This window comes from Arthroderma uncinatum, assembly GCF_011692745.1.
Source record: "Arthroderma uncinatum strain CBS 119779 chromosome Unknown scaffold5, whole genome shotgun sequence".
Taxonomy (NCBI): domain Eukaryota; kingdom Fungi; phylum Ascomycota; class Eurotiomycetes; order Onygenales; family Arthrodermataceae; genus Arthroderma; species Arthroderma uncinatum.
The window spans coordinates 1,548,392-1,571,538 of NW_022983867.1; the positions used below are offsets into that span (position 1 = coordinate 1,548,392).

Here is a 23,147-nt window from a genome sequence, read left to right on the forward strand (position 1 = left end):
CCCATTCCAGCGAGCAATGAACAAGAGGGATGGAGGTGATCTTCGCAGACTCAAAACGAGCCGTCCTGATAAAACGAACATTGGCATGAACTGCAGTCACTGCAAGAGGCAAATCAGCAAAAGAAAATCGTTTGTCGCCATGCGATTTGCTTCCAGAAGCGCCCAAAGCTCTTAGCAAGGATATCTATCATTTTTTCACCAAACGATGCTAACCAGCTCCGTGCTTACCTGGACCCCTAACTTATATCTCCACGTTTATCGTATAACGTGGGAAATCGCTGGCTGAAGGATTTTGAGAAAGCCACAATGCGGCGAATACAAGATTGCACAAGATTCAGAGTACAACTAACTACTCTACACTCCTACCAATTTGAACCCCCTCGGTATGTGCCTATTAAGTACAACACCCGCCATACCACGGAGCGTATCACTGTGCCAGCCAACCGCCAGTGAGCTCGTTCGCAAAAACGTACTACCGTCTATGTAGGGATTAGCGACTGAGTTAAAAAAGTATAACCTTCCAGGATCTACGTATATATACGAGAGCGCTCTCCACACCTCCTGGAAGTTCCTCGCATTCGGCGTGTTTCTCTAAAGGACACATCCTGCCACGGCGACGAGGTGGTGGGGAAGGCGAGACAGGCTGAGAAAACAATTGCGTGAGAGAAACACCAAGGCAGAGATAGAGCTGAGGTTTGACTCATATTCCATGCAACAAATTGGCAATCTCACACTCCCAAGGCGTTTGGGCATCAGCGCAAATGCCAAATTACCGCTGGAAGCCGATGCAGGCAGCAGAAGGGAAGGGGAAAGTCGCGAAGGCCCCCTGATCGCTGCCCATCCTCACAGCGACCAGGACAGTTGCAGTTGATCGGACGTCGAAAAGTGTATATATACTGAAGGATAAAGATGATGGCCTTGGCTCTTTATGTCTTGCCGCAATATTATCGCCCACGACGAATTTTGATTGATAATCCCACATCCTCGGCAGGCCTCTAGACCACCCGAAAAAGAAAAGAGACCGAGAGTCGCAGTCAAGTCAGACCGCAGGCGATGTTCATGTGGATTTTCAGTCCTTCTTCCGTACCCGCCCCCACTCGTGGCAGCCTTTTGCCCTCCCTCTCCCCAGACTGAGCGCTGATTGCAGAGATCAAAACCTAACCGGGAGGTCCCCCAGCCATTCCTGGGGAGGCGCGGACACACTTCTCGGTCTGGCCTCCACCGCGAAGCGTACCGAGTAACCATGAGAGGGAACTTCATGGAATACAGCCAAGCGGTTGGCATACGGAATATACATCCTGAATCTGGTTGTTTCGCTCGGGCAAGGGCATCGTTATCTACGGAGTCAGTAGCCTAGCGTGCCCTTATTCCTTTGTGAACATAGGTTAACTTCTCCAACTCAACCTCCTGTGACCCCAGCTGGACCAGCATTCTTATTCGTTAAGGGGCAGCTAGCTCATAGACCAAATCTTATCGTCGCTGGGCTGGCGTGTTGGGTTCCGCTTTTTAACCAGCAATCCTTCGCTTGTCGTGTCCTTGGTCTGATCCCAGCCACAAGGATCTGGGGAGGGACCCAGCAGGATACAAATTCGACCCTCCTGCTCAACGAACAGTCGAGATTGAAACATGCACGGAGTGTGTTTTTGCTTTTCTCTTGCGATCGAGGAGACCTGACAAATGAGCAGGCTGGTCTGCCGGGCACTTGCTTGCATCGTTGAAAAAGCCTCCAGAAGCCGCGAAGAAAGGGTGAGAGAAGCAAGGGAGGAGTGACAAAAGAACCCGAAATCTCAGCTCTCGTCCACTTGAGCGCGCCAGAGCAAACCCTGTGTCATAGTAACCGCATTAAGGGACATTCCCGGGCCCCTAGCATTAATATTGATTTCCCCATACTCAGCCTTTCCGCTTAACCACAGAGAAATTCAAAATACAAAAGAGAAAAGGGTTTTTGCGTATTTCCACTACCATTCATTGGGCGCCATCCCAAGAACGCATACATAGCCGCTGCTTCAATCTCTCGATAATATAACATCGGTCATAAACCATCGACCATGTATATATATGTATGGGTTCCTAGACAGCAATTACGGAGTACATAGTTATCACCGCCGGGGAGGGGGTATCGACACCTTACCCTATTCCCTCCGGAGTACAAGTAGCGAGATTCTAATCTCCCAGGCACCCGATTCCTCGGTGCCCGCGAAAAGCCACATGAGCATCTATTCATGTAACAACGGAGATGGATGACCTCCAAGAAAGAGAAACATAAGTCGCCGCAGAAACAGACGCACGTCAGCCAAAACGGACGGTTGAACTAGGGGGCCAGGGCTGAGCCGTACACCATATATATACAATACATACTTACAAAATATAAGCACGACAGTGCTTCTGGATCGTGGCTGGGCAGCCGCCTTAGTTAAAACTCTTGGATGTCCCACTTAATGAGATCGTTAATTCGTTGACCTGTTGGCATTCGATCCTTATATCGCTCGTCATTGCCGTCGCCGTCGCCGTCGCCGCCTCCAGCCAGTACCGCTGGAGTTGACATCGAATATCTACTCACATCGCCCCGTTTATCGCATTCCTGACGGTCGTTAAGCGCATTCCTAAGCTGTCTCGTATCCATCCCCTAACATCGCTGCCTAAAGCTTGCCGCTATGAAAAGCCTTGTATCCCGTCGTGGGAAAGGCATCACCAAGCTAACCCGCCGCTGAAGTCGATCACCAGTTTCATATCCAGCCCGAAATCCGTCCCCGAGATATCTCGCCCTAAAATTATACGCCGTTCCAGTGAGGACGAGAGTTTGGGGAAGTGCATAGTGCATTACGTGGAAGCGTTCAGAGCAAACATATAACAACCCACCTGGGGGATAGCTAAGCCAAGGAAGAAAAAGGAGAGAGGAGGAACAGCCTATACATTTTGAGAGTAGGGACTTCGAATACTGGAGCGATCAAGCCCGCAACGGGCGAACACTTGCCCCCCAGCCGGGCCGATGCCATGGCTGCTGCCACTCCGTCTACCCAGTTCCTTCATCTAGCGAACGTCTTGAGGCTCCTATGTCTTCGAAGCGATGCCGATGATATAATACTGGAGCTTCTGGGCAGGTTCGCGCTGGATAGGATATACGCCGACAGCGACCGCGAGAAATTCCAACAACTCGTCAGCACTTTACTCTCACAACTAAATGCCGTCATTTATATCCAACGTCTATCGCTGCCATCGGAGAGGGAGCAGATAGACGAGTATGTGGGGTTCCTGGCCAACTGGGAAACAATTTCGCGATCTATTGAATTCGTGTTACAGCTTGTTATCGATGGACACGAGACCCTATTCAATGTCCACCAGCAGTTGGATGTACAGCTGGCCGACCTCGTCTCAACGGCGCTGCGTGTCTTGTCGTTTCATCCCAAAGGTCTACCCGATATTCAAGACCAGAAACACCGATTTGCCCGTATCCATGGGCTCTTAGATAAGTTGCATGATCGCTTCCCAGGACCCCGGCCATGTCTCCTACTTATCTGTCGAGATATAGCGAACGCATTGCGTATGGATCCTAATTCACTCCCCCTTCCCATGAAAATGAGGAAAGAAATCCCCAATTTGGCGTTAGATTTGGTATGGATAGCTCCCCACGCTTCTGTCCCTAAATGATTATCCCTGGATATCCTCTGAAATCTTTGTTTACTGATTACTTAGCGAAGTACCCTCTGCCTGAATGCTTATCGGATCGATATGTCACCACCATTGTCGAGCAGGACGGCCCTTCCGTCAATTGGCTAACACAATTTTTGGCCCTGAGAGATATCACCCAGTTCGTAGTTGGCGCCTCCATTCAATATGCGGTAACCGACGAGACGGAAGACGTATATCTCCCAGCATCATGTGCCAAAACGCGAAATGCGATTCTAGCCTCGCTCGATAAAATACGCATACCCAGCAACTATCCAAAATTGGAGTTACTTTCCATGTTCAGCGAGGCCTTTCGAACCATTTTACCTGACACTCCGCCGATCACCGGGTTCCGAAATCACTCAGGGTTGCTAGGTGACGTTAACGGCGTAGAGGCTATCAAGTCCTTCTGCCTGTCTCTTACCAACAGACAGATTATCCATCGGTCGAGTGATGGACCGTTGATGCGTGCGATCGCAGAGGTCAACAGGCGTATCACGCTCCTTGACGACCCGAACGAAACTTCTGATGGCACCTTTCCCCGAGCTTATGCACTGAATTGCAAATCCTGTCATCTTGCGGGAGATACACAGCTAAGGGTTCTAGAGCATCTTGAATTTCCGGTGCGTCCTAAAACTCAGAATTATACACTTTCTCTTTTAAGTGCTATAAAATTTATACTATTTCGTACTAATGTTATAAGCAGAGCCCGACAGAAGGGTCTGAGATAGGATTGCCGCCGAATACCAAGTGTGTACAATGCGGGCAAATAGTCACACTTGCCCGAGAGATACCCCTTATAAGGGAGACGTGGGAGCTCTTAAACGATATCGACTATAATGCCGATCCTCCCAGCGAAGAACGACACTTCTGCCCACCATACCAACTATTCCCCTCTAAGGTGAGCAACCCCAGTATAGCTAACGTATCTACCAAGCCTCTAGAAATTGTACTGATCATGTAATCCACTAGATGCCTTCTGATCAATCTTCATCTCTTCAAGCACCGCAAAGCCCTAACATCATTCCTAGCCCAGTCACTCAAGGAAGGTCCCCCATCACCATCAATAACGTATCTCCCATTTCCCCTGAATCAAGGCATATCTTTGATGACCCTTTTGGTCAAGACCACACACTAGGGTCCATAACCGAAATTGTCAGCCCTGATGTGGACATTTCCAGGCCTCACTTTACTCACACGTCTGATCAATCATCCCAAAATGGCTCCGAAACGTATCGCAAGCCTCCCAGATCGGAAAAAATGTCCAATATTCATCGCACAACTAGTAACCATAGTGTTTCCCCGCCACGGCCTGGAACGTCGGGCCGGCCCTTCATTCCCGGAAAAAAGTTATCAAGATGGCTTGGTTCTAAGAGGGAACACCGCGCAACAGCATCGGGAGATGCTAGCTCTCATTCATCCGGGTCAATGGAGAATCAACGGCCAGAGGAGATATGTCTGAAGAGCTTGACGAGTGCGGCGAGGTCCCAAGGAAAAGGGAAGGGTTCGAAGTTGATGAATGTCAGTCTTTCGCAGAATAGTACCAACGCCCTCTTTTGGATGCCTTCCACTATTCAGGTATGGGATGTTGGTGTGTCACCTGCTGCCGTAACTAGAGTTATTCCCACCGAAGGCTCTTGTCTCGTTGCCGCCGTTACGAAAAGGTATTTGGCATACATGGTTGGAAGTAAAGACCAAAAACTGACGGTATGTACATGGTATCGATTTCACCCTGTTTTGAACACATAGCTCATGTACAATCTCTAGCTTCGAATCGTGAACCTTTCACTTCCAACAGCCGCACCCCTTGAATACCAGATGCCTTCGTCTCAGTGGTGCAAAAGCATCGCTATCTGCCCACGGGAAACATATGTTGCCGTCGGGTTCGAAAACGCCACTGTCCGCTTCTTCAAAGCAGGCATGTTCGAACCCCAACGAGAATTTCGCCTTCATAACCGCTACCACACCACCACTGAGTGCGAGAATTGTCCTCCAGTTGACACTCTATCTTTTTCCACCGATGGGGAGACACTCATAGCAAGCACAAGGAATTTGAAAGGGGTAATCCAGACGTTTATCCGCAGGGCTTCGACATTTACATTCCAGGAGCTTGTCAATTGCCATTACCCCATACCATTACACGAATCAGAGGATGGTGGTATCTCGTCTGTTATTTATAGGCCCGGCGTTGGCGGAGAAGATGACCTAGTGTGTATCACCACATGGACACAATCTGGTATCCCAATTTTACTCTCGCCCAAGACTGGCCATCGAGTTGAAATTAAAGCCGACAGCTCAAGTCACCAACGCCGCCTCGGCACAAGAGTGCAATGCGGCGCGTTTTCTTTATCGGGAAAGCAACTTGGCCTGGTTAATGACAAGGGTCACCTGTACCTTGTATCTAACCTCAACTCAAGTGTTATGGAGGCTCGGAAGTTAGCCACCACTAGAGAGCTTACCGCCCGGTCTAGCTTTTTCTCGATGTCGTTCATGATCCTGCAGGGAGATGAGTCGATCGTGCTTGCATGGGCCGACGTAAGTAAGAGTGTGGGTTATGTTAGAAGAATACCCATACCATTTACTGTACGTGTATACCTAAAACAATTTCTTCATTTTTAACATTACTAACATTTTGTCGTACAGCATGGCGAGACTATGATGGCGGAAGTACAAGCGCATGCCTCAGATCTAACAGAGTTACCCGGGGACCTAGGAGCCGGTGGGTACAATTCGTTCTCAGATCGCTCAGGCGATAGCCACCACAACAACGGTCGCATCGCATCCCGGCCCGCTGCTCGGTACAGAACTGTCTCAACTCGACCCGTCGAATTACCTGCCACAGATGGTCTCATATCATTATCCCTGAAAACTCCAATAGATTGAAATTTTCGACGAGGAAATGGAAAAGCAAAGATAATTGCTACTCGCCACCCGATAGTTACCCTCCCCTAATGGGTATAATTGGGTGCATAGGAATCCCCACTCAACCAATCCCCCGCCGAATATACGGGTTGGATTAGAGCTCACTTATCAGGTTGTCGATGGATCGATCGTCACATTGCTTGTGTCAGGAGCCAAGCGCGGAAGTAAGCTGGAATTACATCAGTGATGCTGAAAGAGGGAATAACGATGAGGCACTAGTGCTGCCTATGAAACGAGAGATGATGTGTACTAAAGCGAGGGAAATGATGGCGCCGCAATTTTGTAATAGAGAGGGTATTTTTGTTTATGAGCCCTTCTTTCAGCGTCTGGATGACTTTTTTTTTGGGAGTATATACTATTATTACCTTGGTGCATTCCACTAGGCAGGGACAGATATAAGAACTTGGGAGGGTTGCACCATGTTTTTCTATAGGACGGCCATGTTTTATCTGTCTACTTATTCTAATATGGTGCGATTAAGAATAGGTTGTTGGGTATAAGATGTTAAATCTAGATGTTATATCGAAATATAATTCATCATAACGGAATTATAGCAGAGAGCGCAGGCTTTAACTATGTATTGCCCAGCGTTTGAATCTAACAGTAGCACCGTTTCTTGTTACCAATCATGATATGCTACCGCAGTGGCATCTTGTATTACCAACCCGGGATAAAGTGAGGGGAAATGGCTGCTCACACTCCCATTCCTTACCTGCTAGTATAACTATTAATTATCGAAATGGATAATCACCGAGTCTACAACGATGTTCAAGAGCACTACGGCTTAGCCGCTAGATCCAGTGACGATAACGCCTACAGCCGAAAAGTCGCAGAGGCATTCGGATACAGCGAAGCAGAACTCGCAAATACTCCCAAGGATGCTAACCTCGGTCTAAGCTGCGGAAATCCGCTGGCATTGGCCAACTTGAAAGAGGTATGTCCGGCCTCTTAAAACTATTAACCAACATTATTAACTATATAATAGGGCGAATGTGTGGTTGATCTGGGATGTGGTGCAGGTTTCGATGTCTTTTTAGCAGCCAAAGCTGTCGGTGCTACAGGCAAGGTCATTGGAGTAGACATGAACAAGGCAAATAGAAGATCCTATCTATATGGAGTTTTCGGCTGCTGACTTGGACTAGGACATGCTCGAGCGAGCGAACAAAAACAAGGAGAATGCAAAAGTGGAAAATGTTTCCTTCGTGGATTCACAGATTACAGCTATCAACCTATCTAATTCGGTTGCCAACTGTATCATTAGCAACTGTGTGGTGAATCTTGTCCCGGAATCAGACAAGCAGCTTGTTTTCAACGAAATGTTTCGCCTCCTCAAGCCTGGCGGCCGTGTTGCTATCAGTGACATTCTGGCAAAGAAGCCGCTTCCAACAAACATCCGCGAGAGTGTGGCTCTCTATGTTGGCTGCATTGCCGGCGCCAGCCAGGTTGAGGACTATGATAAGTATCTTCGCGAGGCCGGATTTAACGGTACGTGGGTTGAGCTTGATATGTTATATTGGACGACTGGATTTAGAGAGTGCTCACAATAAGTGCAGAAATCCTTATTATAGACGCCAACTCCGACCTCAATGTCTATACAAGTGCCAAAACGGATGGCGAGAGCGGCGGATGTTGTAGCGCACAGAAAAAACCGGACTGTTGTAGCGGAGAAGGCAACCAGACATCGGACATCCAAAACGTGGATTTTAATGAATGGGCTGGTATGTAATAATATTTTCATTCCTGGAGTGCACGACCTATTTACAACAGTCATAGGTTCCTTCAAGATTTACGCCGTCAAATCCTGACCAGTTTCGTTGATTGTTGCGCCTTTGGGGCTGGGGGTAGGAAGGGATCATTGGGAGGTGCTCGCTAGCATAACGGGGGGCAGAACAGTTTTCGTAACGGGCATGTTGGAGGTAGTGGTGTTTTATTATCGGCTTTAAGCAAGTAGTATAAATAACCCGGGATGCATTTATGAAAGTTGAAATTTCCAGTCGCTCTATTTCGCCGTGGATGGATAAATAATAGAAGCGTAGCTGGTTACCGAATGGCAAGTCTAACGACAAAAGCCGTATCCGGGTCTGGGAGAATTATGACCAACGGATATTATATGGGTCTATACCCATTAGAATCTGATAATTTGGTGGGAATAACGTAGAGTCGTTTGATTATTGTTCCGCTTCGGTCGCGAAATTGGCCGGATGTCAACCAAATGAAGGTAGGATTGCTTGGCCTTGCAAATCCAACAAAACCTTCCGTTTCCACGGTTGTATATGGTATACCCTCGAGTCACTTGTTGTCTATTTTGACGGTGCTGAACCGCCATCACCTATCAAGCGCCTGGAAGATGCTCATGTTCCCTACCATGCAGCTCATGTTTGAGGAGCAGCCCAACTCAGCCCGCACAACTTCCTCGTCGCAGTTTCCCCGCATACTGGCAATTATTCTAGCAGCTTCTTCGCATGGGGTCATATTGTCGACCCAGGGTTCAGCTGAACCGCCTGGGGATATAGGATCTGGCAATTCACCAGGGCCATCGACTTGGGGACTGGCAGTGTCAGCCACGTCACCGGAGCAAGCTTGCTGTACGGGGTTATGAGCTCTATCGACATCCGGTGAGGGGACCTCTGGAGGTTTCTGGCTCGCTGAACAGCCGCCTGGGCGACATATCGGAACAGGAGGAGCTGTGACTGCGTGTGTGGTGGGCGTATGTGGCACCACGACCGGTCGCTTTTCTGGGACGGGGATGGCGGTGCTCCCCTCGGCGTGGAAGAGGTACTCGTCGATCTTGGAATCAGACAAGCCAAAGGAATTCAGAAGTGACCTTAGCATAGCGTTTTGTCTTGCTACCTTTCTGGCGGCAGCCTGCACTTCGATAGTGACGTCGACTCCGTGGCGTTCGTATCTCTGGAGACGAGTTTCAAGATCCTGGATGTATTCCTTTCGTCGCGCACGAGAGCGGCGTTGGTTCTCACGAACCCGAGAAGCTGCTGAGTCGGCAGCCATGATCTGTCGGCGTACTCTGTGTCGCGTACCCTGTATATGTGATACTCTGTATACCTGAATGCCTGCTGGCGACAAGGAAGGCGAAGAGTTTTCGAAGCGAGATTTAAGGTAAAATAACGTTTTAGGGTTGGACTTTTCTCCCGCCGCCGGGACAGCGCCACGGACCAATCAGAGCGCGGCAGTGACATGTCCAAGAATAAACAAGAGAAACAGAAAGGGATTTATGTCCATTTATAAATAACTGAGTTGCTTGAGTTACTTGAGTTGACGGCGTGCTATTCTCATTTTACCTGCGGCGAGCCTTCAATGACCCCCTTTCCCGGCGTTCGCTTCTCGTCGTGCATCCTTCGCAGGCTCCCGCTCAGTCGCCCGGTGTATCTCGGCGGAGCCAGAATGGTTCACCTAGCCAGCGAGACTGTGCCCCTTGCGCCGTCTTACAACCATGAAGGAGATGTTCTGGCTGAAAAAATAGAGACTCTGGGTGTATCAGATCAGAGTAACCCGTCTCTCTCGATTACGGACGCAGAAGACGACCCGGAGATCCGAAAGCTGTACCGTCCATTTATCCTACCAGAGTCCAGCAATGACTGGATACACGATCTAGAACTGGACACGGTCACTGATCTTTCAACGAAATCATTGCAGGCTACGGGGAAAAGACTAAAAGTACTCGTGCTCTATGGAAGTCTGAGGCGACGGTATGCACTCTTTTCATCAGGCCTCCACTGGGCCAGCTGACTGTTCTCTAGATCCTATTCGCGGTTTGTTGCCTACGAAGCCTCCCGTATATTGTTTCGATTGGGCTGTGATGTACGGGTGTTTGACCCTGAAGGGCTGCCGGTTAAAAATGACGTCGACCATCAGCACCCGAAGGTACAGGAGCTGAGGAAGATGAGTCTGTGGAGTGATGGCCAGATATGGGTCTCGCCGGAACAGCATGGGAATCTCGTAAGTATAACAAGCCCTCTCTTCCGTTATACTTGGTTACTGCACCTCCCACGACATGCTGGCTGACTCAACATTATCTCGATAGACGGCCGTGTTCAAAAATCAGATTGACTGGATACCACTTTCCACGGGAAGTGTACGGCCTACCCAGGGGCGCACCCTAGCCATTGCCCAGGTATCCGGCGGCTCGCAGTCCTTCAACTGTGTAAATTCGCTTCGAATCCTCGGCCGGTGGATGAGGATGTTTGTCATTCCGAACCAATCCTCGATTCCGAAAGCGTATACCCAATTTCCAGACGAGGGCCAGCCTGATGACCAAAGACTGAAGCCCAGCGATAACCGAGGCCGACTAGTCGACTGCATGGAGGAGTTTGTAAAGTATACCCTCCTGATGCGGCCACATCTAGATCTCTTCGCAGACCGTTTCAGTGAGAGGGTAGAGCGAAGAGCAAAAGAGGAAAAGGAGAGAAAAGCACAAGCTGGTTAGTGGAAGGGGGTAACTTCACGACGATAGATTTTCGTGTAATATCGACTTCCATATATTAATGGTATACTTTGCCTGAGCTTGCTGTAATTTGAGGGGAGAGATGTCGCTTCATGAAAACATGAAGTCAGTTCATCATAACGGATATCACCACCGCTTTATGCTTGTAACAAGCCACGTAGGAACAACATCAAAAGCGTCCAATCTATCAAAAACGGCAATAAAACGGTAGTGGCAGCATATAAATCATGAGAGCTGAAACCAATACTATCTGAGTGATGGATATGTGGCCACCGTGTTTCATCGTCCCGCGATATCACTGCAGGGACCTCCAGTCAATGCACTCACTTGACATAATGTTGGCCACCTTCTCGTATACTCCGTACTCATCAAGGCCACCCACAGGTTTTGAATAGACATGTCGACTGACGGACTGTACAGAGTAGATGAATTCGCTTGCGAAGTCACCTGACATCGCCAGTTAACCGATAGCTGAGGAACTATTGACTAGTTAGCGCCCATCTACACAATCAACCGAGTGATGACGAAGAGACGAGGGCGATGCAGTGTTTGTGTACCTCATGCGCCTTGGCTACTAAAGCCAGGGCGGCTACCTTCTCTCGGTCCCTAAAAATAGATGGGATGGAATACGATGTGATGGCTCGAGGAGACGGTGCAATGCCCCAGGGCAGGCTGGAGAAAGGCTCAACAGGGGCATCTTTGACGGGCGACAAGCGACTGGCTTAGAGACGCACTTGGCACGATCCTCTGAGGCTGACTCCGCCTCAAGGCCGGAGTGGATTCGACGCCGGCATCGAGCGCGTAGGGCCAATTGCTGCCCTTGCGATACGGCTGGAACAGACGATGTGGCAGGACAGACACCACGGATGTCGATTGACGACTCTATTGCTCCGAGACCCTGGTCTGGATGGAGAACTAACTTGAAGGGATGCTCGATTTACGCCCTCTAGATTGGATCGATGCCAGTTCCTTTGCTAATGAAGGGCGTATCCGCTGACGGGGGTTGATTTCACGAGGCGCCCGACTTCAGCCTCCGTGCATATTACAAGAAATAGGTTAACTATTTCGTCTCAAATATACTCTGTGCCTGAGGATGGAATCATAACCGAGCATTATGATACGCGTCCTCCTCTTTTCTTCTTTATCTGCTCTCTCGTCTTTCTAATGCTACGTTGAAGATACATCTATACAAAGGGTCTAGCATTTGGCTTCCTGCTTTATTTATCTTTTGTTTGGTATTTTTTTTAACGCCGTTTAATAGCGTTTGCTTTTTCCGCCTGTTTGTGTATACGTATTCCCTTTCGTTCGATATGGGGTGGCTGCATCATGGCCTCATAGCTTTAACAGCATTATCAACAATCCCACATGCAGCTGCTAGACCCTCGCCATGGCCTAGTATAACACTGTCGAAATCAACGGGACACCAGGAGCCCTGTGAATTAATTTCCCTCTCACAAGCCAAGCAGTTGAAGAGTTACCCGGATGGTATGTACCAGTGTTGTCCTACGTGATAGATATCTGATACTTGATTCTAACCGTTTACTTGTAGACAAAAACTTTTTTGTTTCCGCCGAGCTCGCTCACTCATGTTTGACATCAGTTCCATTCAAAAAGAAAGACGCCCTAAGATTGATTGATGGCCTCGATTCCTTCTTCTCGTGGCAAAGCACAATAGATTACCTCAAGAACCCCCCAAAGGGATATCTACTTCCCGGAATCGACCTTGTCAAAACTTTAAAGGAAATTAGAGACAAAGCAGCCGGCGACAAATATCCCAACGAATTTGAATTCCAGAGTGATATAGCTAGGCTGGCATCATCTGCACACGATGGCCATTTCAACATCAACCTTGATGCTATCAGTATCTTCTCCTTTCGACGGGATAGAATTGGCCCGCTAGTTTCGGTTTCATCAGATGGGAAGACATTTCCAGAAATATATGTCTATCGTATGTGGTCTAGTATATCCTTTCGCTCGTTTTGGCATGCAGCAACTAAGTAGATACTAGGGGATGTCAATGTTACCGCAACAGAGAAGGTGGACTGGAAACCATCTGCCATCAAGTCCATCGATGGCCAGGATGTCTTCGAATGGCTGCGGGACTGGTCGTACCACACATCCCACCAGGATCCAGATGCACTATATAACGCTCTATTTTATTCCATCCCGAGATATGCACAAAAGTCTTTCGGGTCCTTCTTTGCCACTACGGGAGCATACACAGGGCCAAGCACCACTCTTACCTTCAAGAACGGAACGACGATGGAGTATCCGAATTTTGCTTCTTTTCAAGACTCATTTGAAGGCGTGACAGATGGCAGCACCTTCTATGATAAGTTCTGCAGTGGAGACATAGCATCACAGCAACCGCGGAAACGTGATTTGATTATGGCTACCAGTCCTCCTGACGTTCATCGGCGAGCTACCCCTGGCGAGTCCTCTAGACCATTCTTCCCCCACGCAGTGGAAGAGTTCAGATATGGCGATGTGGCGGGTTATTTCCTGGGCAACGAGCATCCAGACACCGCTGTTCTATCTATCAACTCGTTTTCCGGATCAGACGAAGAGGATAACCTACAGTTTGACGAATTCAGCTCTGTCATTACCAGGTTTCTGGCAGCATGTAAGAAGGAACGAAAATCGAAACTCATAATTGACGTGACTGCAAATGGGGGTGGTGCTGTTTTCTTAGGATATGACACATTTAAACAGGTAAGTCATTTATTTCACTTTCGTCTAATCTGCTGCATTTTCGTGTCTAATCTATTTTTTTCTTAGCTATTCCCCGATACGAAGCCAAATGATGCGTCTAATCTTCGTGCTACAGAGCAACTAGATATCATTGGCAGCAAAGTAACGGCTGTGCTATCAGACCCCGAGACTCGCAATACCACCATGGGCAGGAGCCTGCGAGGAAGCCAATTCGACATTGGAGTCTACGTCGACACCAAGGGAAACGCTCTTACCGACTGGCGTGATTTCTATGGCCCAGAGAAGGTTGGGGACTTCAACTTCACGCACCTCTCCTCGTGGAATCTGAAGAGCCAGGACCTGGCCGACGCCTCTGGCGGCGCTGTCGTGGCTGGATACCAGGATCGTGCAAGCCTACCGCCACAGGTCTTCAAGCCTGAGGACATGGTTCTCCTGACAGACGGCACCTGCGGCTCCACGTGTGCTATATTTTCAGATTTACTGAAGCGCAACGGCGTGAAGTCGATAGTGACAGGCGGGCGTCCGCGTGACGGTCCCGTCCAGGCAGTCGGAGGCGTCAAGGGCTCGCAGGTGCTGACGTATCTGCAGGTATACAACGCCGTCTCGGTCCTGTACCGCAAGTACCTGTCCCCTCGAGAGCAAGCCGAGCTGGCCGGAACGTCCATTGGCGAGATGGTTCGAACCGGAGAATACGTTCTCGCGCGAACGAAGAGAGACGGCCTGGGAGGCCGAGTCAACTTCCGCAATGCAGTCCGTCCGGACGACGAGACGCGGACACCTCGCCAATTCGTCAACGAGCCCGCGGACTGCAGGATCTGGATGACACCGAATATGCTGTTCGACCTGAATGACGTCTGGAATGCGGCCCATGATGTCGCTTGGGGCAACAGCAGCTGCACGTCCGGGTCGTCTCCCCCGGCAGGCTATTAATAAACCATGTTCCCTGTAAATATTTGAGGCCCTCTTGACATGACTTTTTCTGCACTCATCCGTCATGCATCGGATATCGAAATATCTGCTTGCACACGATTTCAATATATATTCCCTGCATCTGCCTTTTGTGACACCAGCGTTTTCTGCATGTACATAGCGTGAGCCACGAATACCACGAATACTAGAAGTAATATAGAGAACTAGTGAAGTACTCCGTAGTAGAACAGGAAGACGAGCGCGAGGATGCTGGCGAAGGTCGCACTTCTCATCCCTTGACGTTCCACATCGCAGCCAACTCGAGGCCGCGCGATACTGCAATAGGCATAGGCGGCATCCAACCACTCGGGATCGTGATATCATGGGCCTTTTTTTCTATGTATATCATATATATATATATACGACACTCCCCGGGCACTCTTGCTGAGTGGGTTCAAGGGGCTCTTCGTCTCGGATCTCATTCATCTGGTGGCGATGGCGACTCTCTGAAACACAGCCTGGGACCTGATTTCTTTTCCCGAACTTCAGAACATCTGCGCTGCGCGTCCAGGATACATCGCATCCAGGATAACATCGAACAGGACGGCCCTGCAACTCTCGTCTGGAAGCCCTTTGCCAGACGCAGCATACTGATACAGGCGGTGGAGTCGTCTTCGCGTGCGTTTGCTGGCGCATGCCTGTCCAGGCTGTCCAACAAACTCATGGCGGAGACGATTTCCATTACAATATGTGGTGACGGAGGATGCGGTAGGCTACGCCCTTGCGACTCTCGAGCTATAGCGGCGGTGCTATAACCGAGAGATCTGGTCGATGGCTCTTCGATCGCGATCTGTGGCCCGCGGTTTGTCTTGATAATAAGCTGATCCTGATCGTGCGCTAGGCAAATCGTCAATAACGTTGCGCCTGGTTCGAAGCCAGTGGACTCATGAGTATGTTTGCTCCCCTGAACCCCCTTGAATCTATCCCCGGTCAGAGGTCGAACAAGCGGCTAATACGATGATATATCTAGTTATGATCCAACAATCGGTATTATCCCCTCATATATGAGACCAGCCCCGCCTCTGAAGACGATGTATAGAATGGACGGTCCCCCTGACATATTCCCACGGCTTTATAGAAGATTCATACTCCGTCACCCGCACGATCGATGGACTGCCGTACTTCCTCTCTCTCACAGACACTGCTGGCCAGGAGGAATATCGCGGTCTCTGGGCAGCGTCGAACCTGAATTCAGATGCCTTCCTCCTCGTGTACGATATTACCAATGAGTCCAGCCTCGAGACGCTGGACCATTTCATGGAGATGATTGATATGGAAACGGAAACTCGAGACGAGAAAAACCAACGATTGTTGAAGCAGTTCTATACCGATTACCCCAATATCGGGCTAGACCACCAGCCTGTGATCGGGATGCCCCCGCCCGTGAAGATTATTGCAGGAAATAAATGTGACTTGAAAGAAGCGCGCGTGGTGAGCGCTAGACAGGGTCTAGAATGGGCCAGAAGAAGGGGCTGTGGCTTCATGGAGACAAGTGCGTGGGAGATGGTGAATATCGAAGAAACGTTTGCCCGTGAGTTATCAGCTTTGAACAGCATCAGTGGCAAGGCGCAATGCTACCTGTGCTGACATTCGAGTAGTGATCGTACGACGCGTAGTCGAAGCCCGTAAAGTGCACCGCGAGCAGCAACTATCTCAATTACATGCTCTTAGGCAAGCCAGCTACCTACCTTCATCTCCACGCTATTTCTCCCCTTCGCATAGAAGGACGATACAGCCCGTTGCTCACAGCCAGACGGCTCCTCTCACAACCGAGGAGCGGCAGGAGTCAGCAGAACACAGCGTTCACTCGGATTCTAGATTCCAGCGACGAAGCCTGTGGCGTACGTTCACAGATGCGTTCTCTAAACGAACTACTATGGGGCGGCCATCAAGGCGTCGCAAGTCTTTCCATCCAGCTCCAAGCCAGTGGGAAGCCCAGGCCCAGAGTCGTCCGGAAACGCTGTCTACTAGTTCAAGCAAGAAGCCAGACCAGGATATAAGTGAAGCCGCCTACTCAAATAAAGAGAATAAACGACGGCAGCAGCGACACGATACTGTTCAGAGCAAGCATTTCAGACATTCCGAGCGCATATCTCTCCCATGGTGGAAGAGGTTGTGTGACTATCGTTGACCCCCCCTACATACCCATATATAAACCGTCCCGTCCATTTGTTGCCTCTATACCATCGCTTGACTTATCTCCTTTTTTTTCTCTTTTACCTAAGTATTTCCCAATTCTGGATATATCTATATATTTTGATTCTAGTCTCTCAGGGATAGCTGGTTGCATTTCCTTATTTCCTGGGCTAGAAGGCCACCCCTCCCCTCTTCGCTATTTGATTTTATAGAGGATTGCATCACTGCACCTATTTCTACTCGTTTTCCTGTTTTTCTTGATATCTAGCGCGTCGAGACCAGTGGCATACACGTCATGCCAGTCGTCTTTTTTTGGTTGATGATTATGTTCACGTATATATATTATTTATGATGCCAATACTTTCCAATATCTAGTTTCTGTTTATGCCTCCTCTGACATTGCCATCGGAGTAATTCTCCAACGTCCCGTGCCTAAAATCAAACCCTAGGTTTGTTTATCTTCCCCCAGCTTTGATATGACCCAAGGAGTAAGTAAATCCTATTTAGTCTAGTAAACAGAGGACTCTCCAATGGCAGCATCGTAAAATGGCATCCTCATCATATGACACCGAGATTAAAGGCAAAACTGCAAGGGAACGATGCTTATCCCAACGCTAAATCGGCCCAGAGGCGACTGTTTCTCCATTGACTTTGACATCAGCGTGCAATATCTTGATCTGCTTTGTGGGTTCCAGGTTACCATCCGACTTTAAATCGCATATCACGAGACTCGACGTCGAAATAATCTTTAGGGCAGAGATATAGTAAGGGACCGTGGCAAGAAAAAGAGAGAGCTGGCCATCTCTGGCGTAACATTAGGCGAGTTCACCCAAGGTACCACTGGGGTAGCAGACCATGGAACCAGGCCTCCCAGCTCTGTTTATCCCATTGACTTTGCTGAATACCTGTCCTTTGCGCTGTAAACCACTGGAAAAGGGAAGCCCAGATACCATGGCCCAAGTAAAGAGGCGTGTCCTGGCTCTGAAGAATATGCTGAGAAGTTGGTAAAATGTGATATGTGCGTCATATATACGTATGTTGTCCATGGCTTTCTCCTATCGATCGTTGCCAATGCAGGTTTCATGGCCATCAGCCGACGGGATCTACTCCCAACCCAATTCCCGAGTCTCCATATTCGAGGAGAAGCTTGTCGTTCTTAAAAGGAGCCGCCCTGGCCAAGGGTAAACACCATATATAGACACCTATATATGCATCCATGCTGGGGTCCTGACTCGACGAGCATACAGGAAAGGCAGAGCCCTAGGGATAACCAATGGGAAAGTGGGTGGTCAAATCCTAAAGAGGATCCCAATATCAAGCACCCTTGGACAAAGCACAAACCGGCATTTCCCCCGAACCTTACAAGTCTACCTTGACGTGAGAATGGCGAGGCCCTTGTTGACTATTTCGTCATAAGAGTATGCTGTATGGAGTACTTGGGATGTCGTTATGGTAGGTGGACGAAGTTTCGGCGGCCATGAATAATAGTGAGTTATGTGCTTAATAATGGACCGATATGCTCGGCCGTTGGCTTCTTTTGCTCCCCGAAATGGACGAATTTTGTTGCATTCTCGAACTTTTTTGAAGGAAGAAAAAAAGTGGAAATAAAATACGGTATGTATTTTATGTATGTAAAGTGGTATTGTGGTTAATAACACGTGATGAGTATTATTTTTATGCTGCTTTTTTGTCTATATATCAAGAGTTGAACCTCGTCGTCATAAGAGAGTAGGGAAGGCTGACTGTTAACGCGTCTACCTCGCGGTCTAACGACGTGGAAACCAGCCTCCCTCGCAGCCACGATATGACGAATCTAGGCGCTTGAGTACGTGTCAGGGAGGCGGCCCGTCGTGCTGGGCGGGATACGCTCCCTGGAAAGCGATCAAGGCACTACTGACCAGTTGCTGGGTGAATCCGTCCCTGAACAACCCCTACGGTCGTGGGGTTGGCTCCTACACGGGCTGGGAGCCCATTCACCAAGAGGCTGGAGGTCTTGTGGACAGGTTACAGGGGATACAATGCACCCCCCTTTTCAGCTTTCCAGGAGATTGATGTCTCCCAGGAGGACGAGGATATGCGAGCCCCCTTGCTCAACTAACACCAACGACACATAGCAGACCGTATTAGTACATTCCTGCCTCGACATCTCAGCCACGGCCGCAACGGTTGCCCATTTCAGTTACAGGATCGTATAGCTTTTCGTCTTCAGGGGACGTAAAACCCGCACATATCTCCCCGCAGTTCACCTCGGCCAACGAATGACGAGAATCTTGCTGCCTGTACACGCCGTAAAGGGGAATCGGGCCCTTGGCCTTGCGAATTCTGCGCTTGCGCCCTAAATGTTGAAACTATTCCAAAACAGACCAAACGGAAAGGCAAAAGAACGACGAAGGAGCGACACCACGAGGGCAAGCGCTGCAATTCACCAAATATAAGCACGGAGCACGATGCTCGCTCCCCACCGGCGATGGAGAGTCGCTAAGTCCGGTATTGTTTTACGTCGATACGGCTCGGATACGGCATTCGAGTCATTACTCATTTGAAATCAAAAAGCTGATGCATTATTAGTCAGTCAGCTAAAGTCTGTTTAATGCACCAGAAAGCCTCAGTGGCATGATCGTTGATGATCTACTTTTTTCGCTCCGGGCCCGACTCGGCGACGACGTTCCTCCACCCGCGGACGAGGAGAAAACGAAGAAACCCGCGGAGGAATGGAGTGGGCGCCCGCTATCGATTCATTATTCTGGGAGAAGCGGCATTTTCGCTTTGAAAATAACGGGTGTAATTACACGCCTGTCTGCGTCATGGACACCTCATAGGAGAGTATTTGCGCATGGCATGAGAGGCCGGCCAGCACAGCAGGTATAACTATATCATGGCTGATTCGAGCGTCAGGACTTATCTCGTTACTTTATTGGCCTTATTGAGAGAGATGCAAATATGCCCTTTGAAACGGTAATACCTAACACTGTTACGTGAATTTACCTTTGTTTGACATATTGACCCAGGATTCGGTGTAGTATTTATGCCTTAGAGTTGAGCCAAGGACATCCTCCCCTACACAGAACGGTAAGGGATACATATGGGTCGGCGAGTAATGGTACTCGCAGTCGTACCTTTGGATCGGCTTATTTTTAGCTTTAGACTTATTTGCATTTTCACTTTGAGCTGTTGCTGCCAAATTTCCAAATAGGACGGATCCAGCTCCCTTGCCCAGCTCGCAGCACGGAGACCGACTGCTTCAACTCCGTCCTTACATAGCTTCTGATTAATCATGGGCATAGCTGAATGTTTCCAGGCTGTAAAAAACTAAGTTTCAGGGTTCCTTCTGAGATGATTCGTATATAACTATCCAAGCCCGCCATAACCCCTTCCTTTCCTTCTCCTAGGAAAGAAAGTTGGTCCTCTGGTGAAGTCAATCCTAGACCTCTCCAGAACACATCTATAAAGCATCATTCCTCATCTCGCCTTGCATAGATCCCCGCCACTCGAACCGGCCATTGTTGACATCATACTTATCGCCGACCCAGCATCATATCAACTATCTATCCAATACTGCATCGCGCACCTGACAGTCTCGTCCACTGGCTCTCTTAGACCTCTAGAATCCGGACTATCCTGATCCATTACTTCGTCCCATCACGCAACGGGGACGACAACGAACGTGCGAGTCTCGGCCCTTGGTGCGCCTTCGACCTCGAGCAGCTGACGGTCATCTGTCATCATTATCGCAAGGATTCTTATAGCCGTGCAGTCGTCCTGCTCTGGATGCTGCTCAGTCCATTCAACAGCAGCGCAACAACAACCAATATTTTTTTATCGATATCCCGCAAACCAAGCAATACCCACGAATATTTTTAACTGGAGGCCAGTCTCCTTGCCTTCCTTGAGAGTGATCAAAAGAACAAGCTAGTTATCGGGGACCTCTTCCATCTCATATATATATTTATATATATCTGTAGAGGAATCTCAGCAAGAAAAACAAAAACGGAAAAAAAAAAAAAAAAAAAAAAACCCTCGTTTAGTATTGTGCATATGTCGAGCTCAAGTACTACATCACCGCTGGACTCTCCAGACGGCGGTATTCGCAAAAGAGTCTGCAAGGCCTGCGATCGATGTAGGTTGAAGAAGTCGAAGGTAACAATTTGTCCAGTTTCCCATACATAAATGCAGGTCACGTGCTAACCATATCAGTGTGATGGAGTGAGCCCCTGTGGGCGGTGCAAGGCCGATAATATGATTTGCAAGTATGGAGAGCGCAAAAAGGCGCAAGACAAGGTCTATCCTAAAGGGTATTTCCCTCTTCCCCTTGCATTCTGAGCCCTCGTTGAGCGTGTGCTGATTTGTGCTCGCAGGTACGTCGAGATGCTGGAAGAGCAGCAGTCACAGCTGGTCTCTGGTCTACAAGAATTATATAAATTAACTATTGACGGGAAAAGCTGGCCGGGGAGCCCACTGAGAGAGACCCATAACGGATATCCGCTCACGCACGACATACTAGACCGACTGGGAGCATTGAGACCAGAGGGCCCGACCAACACCTTTGGACAATTTGAAGAAAATCTTGTGTTAGCACAGCAGAGATTGATGGGTAAAGGTGCCGAAATGCAGCGTAAAGACTCCTCTGACGGCACTTCTACCGGAGCCAGTTCTCCCTCCTCGTCGAACCGCCTGAGCACCGGGAGCCTATTCTCGAACGAGCCTTTCCCACCGAGACTTCGAAAGCCTCAGAGCCACCAGGTGCAAATCAAACAGGAGCAGGCCAGACAGGCATATGCCAACCAGGCGGACGAATACACTCCCCAATTGAATATTGCTCGGATACAACAAGGATATGCACAGCAGCAAAAGGAGCGCAAACGTCAGAGACAGCCTTCGGTAAACCAGCCCTCGGCAAACCAGCACTCGGCTTCGCCAAATCAGCATTCGCCAAACCGGCCGTCACTAAGCCAGCCGCCAAACCAGCCTGTCTATTTCGCTCCCATGCCCAGCACCCGAAATGGAACGAGTATCAGTCAAGATTACCCATGGGGATTAGATAGCTCGCCCGAGAGCATGCTGTCCTTTGAACCTCAGCTACATGTAGAGCCTCTTGACCAGCAAATAGGGCAATTCGCCGCTCGCCACGCTGCCATTGCTGCTGGGTTAAACAGCTGTTTACCCACCGATGAATTCAATGAGGATGAATTCAATCTATACTTCGATACAAACCCGAATGGCCTGGCACGGATTTAGATTTTTTTGGACGGAGACCGGAGTTATGGTCCCTATATACTTTATTTTCTACCGTCACGCTTACGACTTTCTTTCTATTCTCGTTGTTATTTGCTGCGTTATACTTGGGAAGGGGTGGCATTTTGGATATTGTTTCAGGCATAGCATTGTACAGTCCCGGGGTGCACAGGTGTTTGGTCTTATGCGTTCTTCTAGTTAATGACCTGTTTTGTTTGTCTGCGCGGACACTTGCTGGTGGCATATCTCAATCTCTCTCTCCCCCCTCAGTCAATTTCGCCTAGATTCCAGTACCGTCTCACGGTCTTCACCCACACCATAATATACCCGGTTGTGGTTGTTCTAGGCATCCAGTTGTTTTGCCCTAATCGCCTAATTACAAGTGGTACTTTTAACCACTAAAAGTACGCTTCTACACCAACTCTGTTCCTGTCGCCGTTTTTGGCTTCGACCTTCACTGTACTGCTAAGGAGGCGCCGCGAGTACGATACATACTTAATATCTACCTATATTCGCTCTTTTGCCTGCTCTCAGATCAAATCCCCCCTTTTTTACCTGATGGAATAACCATATGTGCCAGATTTGGGGAGCATGGAGTAGGGCACAGCTTTGACTACTCCCGGCTCTTACACTAACTATTGTGCCTGTTGAGGTAAAATAGGAAGAGACAACCTAATCTTGGATCCTACAGGGCCGTCAGCCGCTTCTCGGAAGGACGGTAGGCTGAATAAAGCGCACAGTAGCCTATCCTTCTAATGCAAATCGATCCAACGACGTGTAACGCCGTATATCTCTCGGACAGATTTCGGTCTGAGCCCCAGGCCAGCAGCAAGCAAGTGAGAAGCAGTGATAGGCTACTGCAAGAGGTTACGTACATACTGATACCTGCCTGCATATGTACATAAGCTGTAGATAGCGCAATATAGAAGCAATGCATAGTACTCCATCCGATGTCTGGGATAATTAGTTATGGTCCAACCGTCGATCTATATATGCGATTCGGCGTCATAACTGCCCCTTTGCCCGTCTCCACCGCCATGTGTACATTTTA

The 23,147-nt window shown here is 49.0% G+C and overlaps 6 protein-coding genes across 6 annotated transcripts; 5 read left to right on the plus strand and 1 right to left on the minus strand.

Annotated features, from left to right (window-relative positions):
* Positions 1-2,994: 2,994 nt before the first annotated feature.
* Positions 2,995-8,393, plus strand: GIQ15_06853 (WD40 repeat protein; the record flags this gene model as incomplete). The annotated part of the gene is made up of 12 exons (XM_033554270.1): positions 2,995-3,541; positions 3,694-4,289; positions 4,373-4,567; positions 4,639-5,373; positions 5,434-6,201; positions 6,310-6,464; positions 6,640-6,752; positions 7,362-7,522; positions 7,574-7,663; positions 7,731-8,073; positions 8,142-8,306; positions 8,362-8,393. 12 exons carry the CDS (start codon positions 2,995-2,997, stop codon positions 8,391-8,393), a joined length of 3,900 nt encoding a protein of 1,299 aa, XP_033403785.1.
* Positions 8,394-8,913: 520 nt separating this feature from the next.
* GIQ15_06854 (uncharacterized protein) lies at positions 8,914-9,594 on the minus strand (the record flags this gene model as incomplete). The annotated part of the gene is made up of 1 exon (XM_033554271.1): positions 8,914-9,594. One exon carries the CDS (start codon positions 9,592-9,594, stop codon positions 8,914-8,916), a length of 681 nt encoding a protein of 226 aa, XP_033403786.1.
* A 306-nt stretch (positions 9,595-9,900) lies between these two features.
* On the plus strand, positions 9,901-11,029 carry GIQ15_06855 (arsenic resistance protein ArsH; the record flags this gene model as incomplete). Its single annotated transcript, XM_033554272.1, has 3 exons — positions 9,901-10,292; positions 10,344-10,542; positions 10,628-11,029. 3 exons carry the CDS (start codon positions 9,901-9,903, stop codon positions 11,027-11,029), a joined length of 993 nt encoding a protein of 330 aa, XP_033403787.1.
* A 1,328-nt stretch (positions 11,030-12,357) lies between these two features.
* On the plus strand, positions 12,358-14,689 carry GIQ15_06856 (peptidase S41 family protein; the record flags this gene model as incomplete). The annotated part of the gene is made up of 4 exons (XM_033554273.1): positions 12,358-12,532; positions 12,597-12,995; positions 13,056-13,759; positions 13,826-14,689. 4 exons carry the CDS (start codon positions 12,358-12,360, stop codon positions 14,687-14,689), a joined length of 2,142 nt encoding a protein of 713 aa, XP_033403788.1.
* Positions 14,690-15,499: 810 nt separating this feature from the next.
* On the plus strand, positions 15,500-16,859 carry GIQ15_06857 (Ras small monomeric GTPase; the record flags this gene model as incomplete). Its single annotated transcript, XM_033554274.1, has 5 exons — positions 15,500-15,530; positions 15,570-15,618; positions 15,699-15,715; positions 15,768-16,259; positions 16,327-16,859. The coding sequence occupies 5 exons, from the start codon at positions 15,500-15,502 to the stop codon at positions 16,857-16,859; spliced, it is 1,122 nt and encodes a 373-aa protein (XP_033403789.1).
* Positions 16,860-21,100: 4,241 nt separating this feature from the next.
* On the plus strand, positions 21,101-22,099 carry GIQ15_06858 (uncharacterized protein; the record flags this gene model as incomplete). Its single annotated transcript, XM_033554275.1, has 2 exons — positions 21,101-21,156; positions 21,220-22,099. 2 exons carry the CDS (start codon positions 21,101-21,103, stop codon positions 22,097-22,099), a joined length of 936 nt encoding a protein of 311 aa, XP_033403790.1.
* Positions 22,100-23,147: the final 1,048 nt, after the last annotated feature.